We start from the raw sequence: 12,907 nt of genomic DNA, 5'->3' as shown, positions 1-12,907 counted from the left end.
CTGCAACATGAATATGTTTCAGCATAAAACAAAAATTTCCTTTAATACAGGCTTTGCTGTACTATTGCACGAATAATCTTGAGAACCTAAGATAGAGAAGGAGGGGGAGAAAGGGAAAGTTGGAGAGAGGAAGCAGGTGGGAGGAGGAAGGAGAGAGAGAGAGAGGAAAAATGCATTTGCAGAGCTTACTGTTCTCTGTTCCACTGCTTAAGTAGCTTTGGTCTGGGAAAATGAGGCAATAAATTCCCTTGGGGTAGAAACTATCCAATCAAGAATGTTTTTCTTGAGAGCCTTGCAATCAAGCATATATTCTGCAAACGCAGGGGTACAGATAGTCTCAAGACTCCTCTTGACTCTGATTCAAATCAAGTACTTTTTGCAAATATATCCTCTCTTATATCATCCCATTTCTTTTTTTCTTTAAATCAACCCTCTCTCCTTGGTTGATACTATCCATTCTCATGAATTTATGTACTACCTATATGTCCCCAATTCTAGAACTTATATATTGAGCTCTGACTTACACATATATCCAAATGCATATCTCATTTATAAAAGAAGACCTTCATTATATCCTTTGCTTGGTATAAGGTCAAAGCATATGGAACTATCACTACTTAGTAAACTCTGGCCAGAGAACAAGGAAGGTCCATTTTTACTGAAAGTTTGTTATGAGAAATTGCATGAATAGAGGGCATTTAGTCTAAATATTCCCTGCTAGAAAAGTTTTGCTTACATTTCTCTAGATTCAGGCCATGAAATAATGGTGCCCTAGAATGACCTTACACTGCCTCCATACAGTTGACTCTTGCTGAATTGCATTATGACATTATGTAACTTTCAGCACTGATAGGCATCCAGTCCCAGGAAAATGGTCCTTTATCTACCATGGGATGTTGCTGAGGATGGTGTCTGTCACACTACTCTTTCCTTTTAACATACATCAACCAAGAGATACTTCTTGTTCTTCATATTTAAAAGGGTGATGTTTTACCAAGAAACTGGTTGTTTTTATCTTATTGAAACTATGATTTTACGATTGGTCTTGTCTCCCTATTGATAGCACAGAGTCAAATTTATAGCTCATGAGTAGCATCTAATATGGGGAAGGCAATGGCACCCCACTCCAGTACTCTTGCCTGGAAAATCCCATGGACGGAGGAGCCTGGTAGGCTGCAGTCCATGGGGTCGCTAAGAGTCAGACACGACTGAGCGACTTCACTTTCACTTTTCACTTTCACGCATTGGAGAAGGAAATGGCAACTTGCTCCGGTGTTCTTGCCTGGAAAATCCCAGGGACGGTGGAGCCTGATGGGCTGCCATCTATGGGGTCGCACAAAGTCGGACACGACTAAAGCGACTTAGCGGCAGCAGCAGCAGCAGCATCTAATATGATAAAATCATAGATTTCCCATGTTAAAAAAATTATTTCCCTGCTAATTTTTCACATAGCTCTGACTTTCTAATTTGTAAATTGTATTCTTTTGTATCATACGATTTTCTAAGTTGCCTCAAGTACTTGGTACAATAATAAACTAAACACTCACATGTGCTAGACAGTATTTGCAACACGGCATTCTATATTCTTATGTGTGTCTCAGTATTGGACTGTGATCCTGTTAAGACAAGGGGTTTATTTTACATCCCTAGTGTCTAGGATAGTGTTTGGATCCTTCTCATTAGCATTGGTATCTACTGATCCCTCAGTCTGTGCCAGGCATGGAGCTAACAGTTTGCCCTTCTAGAGCTCATTTAATCTTTAACAGGGTTTGACCTCTAGAGGGAGCTCCAGGCCTCTCTGACTCATGAGCTCCCCTCCCTCCAAATGCCTTAAGGAACGCAGATACAGACCCTCAAGTCACAGGACAGTTACTAATTCATTGTTATGACTATCCAACTTGGTCTCTCTCCTCTCTTTCTTCATTCACTCTCCTGTCTTTTAGGAATCTTTTCTCACAAAATGTCTGTTGGTAGTAGCGTGTCTCTGACTCTGGAAACGTGACGTGGAATAACTTAGGACAGCTAGCCACGATCACTTCATGGCACATAGATGGGGAAAAAGTAGAAACAGTGACAGATTTTATTTTCTTGGGCTCCAAAATCACTGTGGACGGTGACTGTAGCCACAATAGTAAAAGACGCTTACTCCTTGGAAGAAAAGCTATGATAAAGCTAGACAGCATATTAAAAAGCAGAGATATCACTTTGCTGACAAAGGTCCATATAGTCAAAAGCTATGGTTTTTCCAGCAGTCATGTACGGATGTGAGAATTGGACCATTAAGAAAGCTGAGTGCCAAAGAATTTATAATTTCGAATTGTGGTGCTGGAAAAGACTCTAGAAAGACTCTTGGACAGCAAGGAGATCAAACCAGTCAATCTTAAAGGAAATCAACCCTGGTTATTCACTGGAAGGACTGTTGCTGAAACCCCGATACTTTGGCCACCTAATGAGAAGAGCTGACTTATTGGAAAAGACTCTGATGCTAGGGAAAATTGAAGGCAGGAGGAGAAAAGGATGATAGAGGATGAGAGATGGCATCACCGACTCAATGGACAAGAGTTTGAGCAAACTCTGGGAGATGGTGAAGGACAAGGAAGACTAGGCGCTGCAGTCCATGGGGTCACAAAGAGTTGGAAATGACTCAGTGACTGAACAACAAGCCATGAGCAGTAGGAAAGGAGGGGAGAGAGCGTGACTGAAGCACTGAGTTACTATGGCAACAGGAGCTTAACACTTCAAACTTCCCTCCCCTTTCCCAGTGTTGGAGCTGAAATTCTCAGTGTAAAATAAGCTCTTCCCATCACAGCGCAGTGGGGAGTGTGAACACATGTGATGCTATGGAGTTCTGGGTGTGTGCCAACAACTCAGAGAGTGTGAAATCAGTCTGGAGGAGAAAGAGCCTGTGTTCTTCATACATTTCTCATTTTCCCTCACTTAGTACTTTCTAAACTTTTCAAGGGATAATTTTAGGGGGAAAAATGAGGTAATAATCAGGAAATTGGTGTGTTTTGCCAAATTGCAATGTTATTTCTGAAAGGCTAGAACCTAAGCCTACCTTTAGCTTTATAGATCTACTAAAATCTTCAAGGGAATATTCAGTTACCCATGGAATTTTCCTTTCCAGGAATTTTTATAATCCTTTACAAACTGTTATAAATCAAAATAGAAGATCCCCTGGAATCATGTTCCTTTGAAGAACCTGAAAATACAGACACAGGCTTTATAGTCTGAGTAACAAGTAAAATGACATTTCCCTAGGAAGAAGGAAATATGAGTGCACAGAGATGTAATTCTGGGGTCTCTCTCTGATACTCCAGGAGTACAAATTTTTATATGATGACTGGCCTCAACTAGTGCAGAATTTTTACCAGGACATTTTTGAAATACTGGAAGGCTATCACGCACAATGTGTATAAAAGGAATCTCAGAATGAACCAAAGTGTGCTTCTAAGTTAAAACTGCCCCTTCCCTGTAGGCGCATCACTGAGTCCTCAGATATTGTAGGAGCAGAGCAAGTCCTGGAGCAGAAAGCAGCTGTGCATTTTTCATGCAATGTAAGAGGCAGGAGACACTGGATTCTTATTAAAAATTAGAATTGGGGCAGTAAAGAGTACTTGGAAGAATGTTACTGCCATAAGAACTCAGGTGACACAAGTTCCTTTCATTCTCTTATTGAGGAGCAAGTATCGACTGAGCTTTTCTGACTTTAAGAATATCTCCCCCTGTCCATGCCAAGATCCTTTTCCATGGATTTGACATCCATTTTCCCAGAGGGCTCATCTGTCATGTATCCAAACCACAGGAGACCAATCAATTTCAACCAGTTACAAATTTTGACCCTGCCCCATCTCAACCACCCTGCACACCGCCCCCACCCCTCGAGAGAAAAGGAGGATGGTACCTCATGTGAGACTTCACATCCAGTAGCTCCAAGGCAGTGACCCGCGGCTCGCCGGCCAGGTTTTGCAAGATCTTCAGCCTGGGCCCGCAGTGCTTGTAGAACTCTGTGCAGATGTTCAGCAGAGACTCCCGAGGCCGCCTGAACTCCTCCCGAGCGATCCGCTCATCCAGTTCCTCCCTGGGAAGGCCCTGCCCTTCCTCCAGTAAGTGCAGGTTTTCTCTGGGGAAATTATAAAATTATTATTAAAAAGTATGGCAATAAAAATTATTAACTGGGGGTCTGGAAAGGTGTGTGTGGTGGGCAGCTGTGAAAGAAGGGTATCATGTTGAAGAAAAACATGATGTGGTCCCCAAACTTTTTGGCACCAGGATCCGGTTTCATGGAAGGCAATTTTTCCACAGACAGGGTGGGAAGGAAATGGTTTGGGTGTGATTTGGGCACACTGCATTGATTGTGCACTTTATTTCTATTATTATTATATCAGCTTCACCTCAGATCATCAGGCATTAGATCCCAGAGGCTGGGGACCCTTGCCTTATATTATACCCAAGTTAATGAAGCAGCAGGGCAGGGCCAAGGAGAAATACATTGGAAAAATAAAGAAACTCCATCATTCTAGAAGAGACTATCACCCCAAACTGTAGTGACTTCACATTAGTCACTTCCTGAGGATTTATGCAGAATTAGGATGCCAAGCGTGAATGAAATGAAACCTGATGGAACCATAACCCAGCTTACAAGGCAAATCATCACAAGATGATAGAATTATTAAATAGCACAAAATTAGAGTTGTCTTCCTAGAGGGCTGGGATGGAGTGAGAGGTGGGAGGTAGGCTCAAGAGGGAGGGGACATATGTATACCTATGGCTGATTCATGTTGATGTATGGCAGAAACCAACACAATAATTAATATTCTACAATTAAATAAATTTTAAAAAGAGTAAAAAATGAAATAAAAAATAAATTAAATTAAAAAAGAGAAAATATATAGGTGATTCTACCCCCCAATGTATGTTTTAATTCATGATTTTAAAAAATGTATTACTTAATGTGGCTCATGGTTAAAAAAGTTTAAAACTCACTACCCTCAAGTGTTGTCAGGCTTTCCTTGATTTAATTGGGCAATCTAGGATGAAGGATATGCTTTAATGGGTTGTGCATTTTACTTTTATCATGTAGGAAAAGATTTTAAAAAGACATAATAACTATTAAGCAAATGAGAAAGAACTTCCCTCTGAAAAGAAAGAAGTGTGAACAAAGGCAATGTCCTGGAGAAGCCAGAGGCCATTTGGGGAAGACAGTCAAATAATAAGTAATTGCCCAGTGGGATCTAGCCATTACATGGTTGCTTATAATTGCAAACTATTGGAAACAGCTTAAATAGCCCACAAATAGAGGCTTGACTAACAAATTAGAGTGTATATTTATAATCAGACATATCCAACCATTACACATGAAGGTAAGGCTCTACATTTACTGGCTTGAAAGATGGGTGTGACATAGTGTTGAATAAAACAAGGCAGGTTTCAAAAAGAGTACAGTAGAAGACAATCTATTCACATATAATTATGTGATTATGTATGTTTGTGTAAAAATAAACAATTGGTAGATGCTTTCCAAAATATTAAAGGTGTTTATCTTTTTTTTAAAAAAGTTAGGTTGTCTTTCTGTACCTGATGAAGTGTAGTTTGGCGCCTTGTTCCTGGTACCTGAGAGTCAGAAAAACAGTCTGAGTCACTATCAGAGCAAGAACAGGGGCCCTGTGGTAGGTCCTCTTAAAGACTTTTCCTCATGAGAAGCCTTTGAAGCTACACGTTTTGGTAAGCTCACCATGACACATGTACTAATTCTAAAGTATAAAATCTTGATCTGTCATTCAGCTATCACAGATACTGCAATAATAGTTGCCAGGAAAGCTGTTCCATTGCCCGATAATTTGTAGAAAGACAAATATTGTAAAAACACACCCAAACTCACAGAATGTGGTCTCATGAGGGAAATTTTTGAACTTGAAAGGTAAGGTGAATCTACTTACAATTTTAACATCATGTGCTATATCTTAGGGGACCAGAGGGAAAATTATGGCTGACTTCCTTTCGGTTCTAGAGACTTCTCCTTTTATGAGTGATTGGCAATAGGACTTTAGAAGCCCTCTTTCTCTGTGTACCTTGCATCTAGCCTAGTTGAACATAGCTCAGTATGCTTAGAGAAATCCCTGTGCTTAGTCGCTCAGTCGTGTCTGACTCTTTGCAACCCCATAGACTATAGCCTGCCAGGCTCCTCTGTCCATGGGGATTCTCCAGGCAAGGATAGTGGAGTGGGTCGATACTAGAGTAATGAGTAAACTCATTACTCGAAACCCAAAGAATCATTTTTAGTTAATGTGAGACACTGAGACCTGAGTCAACACTAGTTTGAAATCTATTTCATTTTTAGCCTAAGTATATCATGAGCAGAGAATTTACATAAATAATGATACACACTTTAAAATGTGCTTCAGAGAGACTAGAAAATTATTTCATTTTTCCTTATGATTATTGTGCTAAGTAGTCCACACTGGGAAAAGAGAACTTTCTCTCAAGCTGATTTTAGATTTGCCCTATCTTAAAATCTTCCTTGAAGGAAGAAGCTAATTGAACATTTCTTTCTGTCTCAGGGTATTTAGAGGTTAACCTATGCAGAATGAAGCAGGTAAAGTATTAACTAGTCCAGCCAGTATCTTGAGTTACACTAAAACAAGGAAGATGATTAAGTCAACAACCTTGAAAGCATCATGTAGGGACCTAAGTCAAAGTTTGGATGAAAGGTCTGCTGAAAATCTGTCCACATGAAAGAAAGTTGACTCTGCACAACTGCCCTGGAATGAGAAACCACCTCTTGGTTATTATTGTTTCATCTGTGTCCAACAAAAAGGCAAATGAAACAGCAGTGGAATCCTTCAAAGACCACCCAGGAGGCAGAGAACATCTTGCATGTTCACACAAACAAAGGAACGCCATTTTTTAAAGATGTCTTATTTCTCTTCATTTATGAAGCTGACACTTTTTAAAAATGGCCTCAGTATTTTCCCGGAACTCTAAACTCTCACCTTCTTTTCTTTGGAGAATGTCTCCCTCAGTATTGACTAGTTTCAGGATTCTTTTCATTCCCAGTGGCTGAGATTCAGGTTGTATGAAACTGAGACCACAGAAGCATAGGGCCAGGGAATTACCTGGTATTCACCCCAGAGGACATGGTGTGGTTGGCTGTGGTGGCCCCTTTATGACCTTGGTCACACCTGCTCATCTGGGGGGCCGTCATGGGCCTGCAACAATGACAGTAACAAACAACACAAGTGGAGACACTTATGAAATCCTCAGGTTATTGCAGCTCATACAAGTTTTAAGTCAGTTTTAGAGTCTTAGAAAGACTTTGGCCTTTTCTGTCCCTCTCCAGTGCTGTCTTTGTTCTGGGAGGCACTTAAAAGGGAATACCGATTCCCAAAGGTCTATCAGTGAGATTTAAGGTCTTTTGTTTCTTGGTCCTGAGTAATGAACTAGGACTCCAAACCAGACATTTATGAAATCAGACTTATAAGTCTGTTTTGATGAAGTGAAAGTTAAGAATTCATTTTTCAAATCTACAGGTACCAGGAAGTTAGCCATTCTAAACACTAAGGAAAAAAAAAAAAGGATGCACATATCATTTAGGCTACCTACTTCATAATCAACCACTTGATTTTTCTGCAAAACTATCAGAGAAGGAAAGAACCTTTCTAGTGAAAATTACACATAAGACTACCCAGGGACATGAGTAAATGAATATCTATTTAAGTCAGTAATTTTGATGCTAAGAAATAGATAAGAATCATCTCATTTTATATCTTCTCTGAGTATTACGTTAACTGCCTTTGTGTCATTTGTGACATGGAAGGGAAGATAAGGCTTTTTAAAGCAATTGCTTATATAAACTCTCTAAGGTTTGCTTTTATTATGCTCAATTTCTATATGCTGGCTGTGGTTGGCGACTGAACCTTTAATGATAACACCAGACTGTCTCTTTCTGTGCCTTTGCTATAGTGGGCAGAATTTAAAGCTGGCCGCAAGACCTTCGTCCTGCCCTGGTATTACTCTCATGGTTATTATATGGCAAGAGGGGGATGATCTGTGTAGACCTAATCTTACTGTGCGTGCTTAGTCGTGTCCCACTCTTTACAACCCCATGGACTATAGCCTGCCAAGCTCCTCTGTCCATGGGATCCTCCAGGCAAAAATACTAGTGTGGGTTGCCATGTTCTCCTCCAAGGGATCTTCCTAACTCAGGAACTGAACCTGTGTTTCCTGTGTCTCCAGCATGGCAGGCAGATTTGTTACACTGAGTCACATGCCAGTACTTAAAAGGCAGAAAGTTTTCTCTTGCTAGGGGCAGAGATATTTGAAGCCTAAGAAGGACTCAAGGGCATCATTGTCAGCTGGAGGATTGGAGGTTCTAGGTGAGAAGGGAAATCGGTGTCTTCTAAGCAGAGAGTGGCCCCTGGCTGAGGTCAGAAAGGAAAACGAACCTCCAACCCAAAGCTGCCTGGTGCTGGATTCTGCCAAAAACCTTAATGAGCTAGAAATGGATTTTCCCCCAGAACCTTCCAATAAGAGGTCAGACTAACTGACATCTTGATTTTGGCCTTGGGAGACCCTAAGCAGAATAATCAGCTGAGTTTGCCCCAGGTTTCTGACCTAGAGAACGATGCCATGTGATATTATCTGTCTTAAGCCTCTGAGTTCCTGGTAACATGTTTTGCAACAATGGAAAACTAACACTGATACACTTGTAATACACTTGTTTATGTGTTACTATCTATAGAACTGTTGTTGTTTTCATGAGCTACAAAAATTAAGACTGTGAAAGTGAAATGGTATCCTTATTAAATATTTGCTTTCTGTAGAAACAATGAGGCCAGTTTAGTTGTGAATAATTATAACCAACCAGTGAGGCTAGTCGTCCACTCCATCAAAAGAATATTAAGTACACTGGAATATTTAAGACCATGGGATTTTAAATATCAGACCGCCATCCATAATTCTTTGTGGAATTTTGGTTAAGTCAATTTTGGATAAGTTAATTGACTTATCCTTATAAAAAGGAATAGAAAACATCATTGGGTATTATGAAGAACAAGAATCAAGTGGCACTTGGGGAAATTGACTGCTCTTTCCTCTAGTCTCAGGAAGGCACTCATGACATACCCAGGCAGGTGCAGAAGGAAGAGTGTAAGTCATGTATTTTTCCTTGGGATGTTCTTTCTCCTTGGACTTTCAGAAAACCATCATCAAAGCACTGGGGACCGTTTCTCATGGGATGAGGCAATTTGTCACGCAATGAGGCAATGAGGTCCCTGTTTCATAGCTTCCCATTTCCTCAGCTTAGATGCATGTGGGCATTTCAACAGTCTACCCAAGACTTTGGGCTATGTTCTTCTTCTCTAGGCTGGCAATGTAATACAAGATTGGGAACTAAATATGGATTGAACTTAATGAATGACAACCTCACACCCACTGTCACTTGCTGTTGGAAGTGATTGAGAGATTTCAGCGAGTCCCCCCACTGATTGAGCGAGATGGGGCTTAAGAAGTTGGTACCTCACAGAATTTTAGGCTAATGATATGGTTAAATGGGATGGAGGAACAAAGACACCAATGCAGAAAGAAGGCTTCCCCATCTCCACCCCTGGGGAGGAACACCTCCTTCCAGCTAACTGTAGACGAAAATGAAAAAGGAAAGCCAGTCACTATGTAGTTTTCTGCATCTACCATTCTGACTCACCTTATCTTTTGTACACAGACATCCCTCCTCCCCTACTACCCCAAACTCCACCCAGGCCTCATCAGCCCAGCCCTTCCCTGGGCCCCAGGTCACCAAGTTCTTCTGTTTCTGCACCCAAGAATCTTTTGACAGGACTAAATTCTTGGAACTCTGCTTAGGGTGAACCCTGGTGTCAATTGACCTCTCCATTCCCAAATCCCTCAGTCCCCTCTCTCAGCACTAATGAGCCTTGTCCAATGGAGAATCTACCAACTGAAGCATTAGAATAAAATTTTGTAGTTTATGTCTGTTATGTAGCTTCTGACATCATAGGAAGAAAACCCCAACTCTTTACAAATAGGAAAATAATATAAAGACTTAGTTGAAATTGGTGACATTTCATGTTTCATAAAATAAGAGCTAATAAAAATGTGGATCACATTTTCACATTCACTAAATTAGCCCTTTTATGAAAGATTTGTTTACTACTGGGTTAAAACTGCCAGAGAAGCTCAGCAAGCTATGTGCAAATGTGTGTTTAGCAATAACAATACTACTACTAATTATTATTATCATTATTATTATTATTCAGAATACTTAGCACTATTTATCCAAACAACTCAGGGAATGTTTGCAGTTTTAGCCATAAAAGGCTGAGTTTGGGTACATGCTCAGTCGCTAAATTGTGTCTGACTCTTTGTGACCCCATGGACTGTAGCCCACCAGGCTCCTCTTTCCAATTTCCCAGGCAAGAATACTGGAGTGGGTTGCCATTTCCTCCTCCAGGGGATCCTCCGAACCCAGGAATCAAACCCAAGTCTCCTGTTTGTCAGGCAGATTCTTTACCACTGAGCCACCTGGGAAACTCCCAAGTTTGGGTAAAAACTGGGTTTTAGAGATTTTAGCCATCACTTCTTCTTTTTCTTCCTCTTTGTGGTGGATACATGTTGTTTATGGTTGTGGACATTTCTGCCGATGGGATTACCTGGTGAGGACCTCCACGCTGTACAAAAGGGCCTGCAGGGAGGTTGCAAGAGCAGCCATGGCGGCAATCTCCTCTCGGGCAGCAGGTACCGTCTCCACCTGTGATGTCTGCCTCTTCAGTTTTTGTAGGTAACATGGCACTAAAGCTTCCAAGACCATCAGCATCTGAAGACTTCAATCAACAGAAAGAAAACCAAATCACATTTTACATCCTATTTAATATTTTGGAGCATAGAGAAATGAGAAGCCTCTAGAGAGATGAGAAAATCTGAGTCCCCTTCCCACTCCACCCATGTCAAGAGTAATTAAGGCTGCTGGAAATATTGACTAACACCAATTAATGAATTAATTAAGCACCCAATGGGTTTCCCAGGTGGCGCTAGTGGTAAAGAATCCACCTGCCAATGCAGGAGATATAAGAGAAACAGGTTCAATCCCTGGGTTGGGAAGATCCCCTGGAGTAGGAAATGGCAACCCACTCCAGTATTTTGCCTAGACAATTCCATGGACAGAGGAGCCTGGTGGGCTACATTCCAAGGGATGTAAGAGTTAACGTATATACAATTGGTTGACAGCATAATATTGAGTTGATCAAAAAGTTCGTTTGGGCTTGTCTGTAAACTCTTCCTTTTTGGCCGACCCAATAGAATGGTAATAGGTGGAGTTATTCAGTCGATGTAGAGAAATGAACCTCACAAAATCATCAACAAAGCTTTTATTCAGTAATTTTCCAAGAGTGATTTTCTAGCTGGAACAAATTTGAGACAAGATTAAACTCTTCTTTAGGAGGCTGGCTTCCTAAAGCTTAAGCATTTTTACAGCAAGAATCATGTATGAAATAGTCATTGTGATGCAGGTCTGAAAAATGCCTGCTTACTAGAATGAATCATTAAAAAGTTCAGCTGTATTTCTATTAAGAGTCATGTTAAATATAAGTATACAGTAATGTTGAAGATGACAATAAGAGCAAACACCAAAAGAATGCTGATGTAACTATAATGTTAGACAAAATAGACTTCAAGGCAAATAGCATTCCTATAGTTAAAGATGGAAATTTCACAGCTATAAAAAGACATATTGCCAGATGTCAGGCTTATGATTAAGCTTATCGTAAGTAAGATCAGTATAATATTGGTTCAAGGATAGACAAATAGATACATGAAATAGAATAAGGAATACAAAACAAATCTGCAGATATTTGATGTTTAACAAAAATGGCACTGCAATATGATGGGGAAAGTCTAGTCTTTTCTATAAATGGTGCTGGGTCTGTTGCCTATTAGATATCTCTACAGAAAAAATAAACTTTGACCCTTGCTAAGTCACTTCAGTCGTGTCCGACTCTGTGCGACCCCATAGACGGCAGCCCACCAGGCTCCCCCGTCCCTGGGACTCTCCAGGCAAGAACACTGGAGTGGGTTGCCATCTCCTTCTCCAATGCATGAAAGTGAAAAGCGAAAGTGAAGTCGCTCAGTCGTGTCCGACCCTCAGCGACCCCATGGACTGCAGCCTTCCAGGCTCAACTATCCATGGGATTTTCCAGGCAGGAGTACTGGAGTGGGGTGCCATTGCCTTCTCCAATTATATATCTCTACAGAAAAAATAAACTTTGACCCTTACTTTACACCATTCCAAAATTAATTCCAGGTGACTTGTTAACCTAAATGTAAATGTAAAGACAATAAAGCACCTGGCCTGTAAGAGGACACATTTGTAACTTTGGGTTAGCCAAGATTTCATAAGAGGACACAGAACTAAAAAATAGGAAAAAGGTGATACATTGGACTATATTAAAATGAAGAGTGCTGTTAATCAAAAGACAAACTTAGGGAAGTAAAATTATAAGTCACAGAGTAAAATATATCATTTGAAATACAGGTAGCCAGTGACGTGTTGAAAAGGCTAAATAACCAGTCAAGAAAGCCTACTGGGACTTCCCTGGCAGTCCAGCACGGCCAAAGGGCAAGGGTTTGATCCCTGGTCAGGGAACTAAGATCCCACATGCCACAGGGCAGGGCTCCCCCCCGCAAAAAAAAGAAAGGAAAACCTACCGTATGCCTTTCTTTCCAATACCATGTTCAAGTGATGGCATTCTGGTATTTTGTATTTAGCAATTACTACATATTGGTAAACTGGTAAAGCTACAGAGATCTAGTCATGAAATGTTCATCAGTACACCACTCTATACAAGCTAAAGAGTACTTTATCTGACTAGGAAAAATTCTACATATCAAATAAAAATTA

The 12,907-nt window shown here is 40.6% G+C and overlaps 1 protein-coding gene across 7 annotated transcripts in view; it reads right to left on the bottom strand.

Annotated features, from left to right (window-relative positions):
• UNC80 (unc-80 homolog, NALCN channel complex subunit) overlaps positions 1 to 12,907 on the bottom strand; it is a 228,877-nt gene that overhangs the window by 36,433 nt on the left and 179,537 nt on the right. For all 7 annotated transcript variants that reach the window (XM_044937752.2, XM_044937753.2, XM_044937750.2 and 4 more), the window contains 4 exons: positions 10,665 to 10,835; positions 7,116 to 7,208; positions 5,578 to 5,613; positions 3,905 to 4,123 (listed from right to left, as the gene is read on the bottom strand). In XM_044937752.2, the coding sequence (XP_044793687.1) occupies positions 3,905 to 4,123; positions 5,578 to 5,613; positions 7,116 to 7,208; positions 10,665 to 10,835 (519 nt within the window). The remainder of the gene's footprint in view (positions 1 to 3,904; positions 4,124 to 5,577; positions 5,614 to 7,115; positions 7,209 to 10,664; positions 10,836 to 12,907) is intronic.

Source organism: Bubalus bubalis, chromosome 2 (genome assembly GCF_019923935.1).
Source record: "Bubalus bubalis isolate 160015118507 breed Murrah chromosome 2, NDDB_SH_1, whole genome shotgun sequence".
NCBI lineage: Eukaryota > Metazoa > Chordata > Mammalia > Artiodactyla > Bovidae > Bubalus > Bubalus bubalis.
The sequence above is the reverse complement of the archived record's forward strand: the minus strand, read 5'-3'. Positions and strand labels throughout refer to the sequence as shown.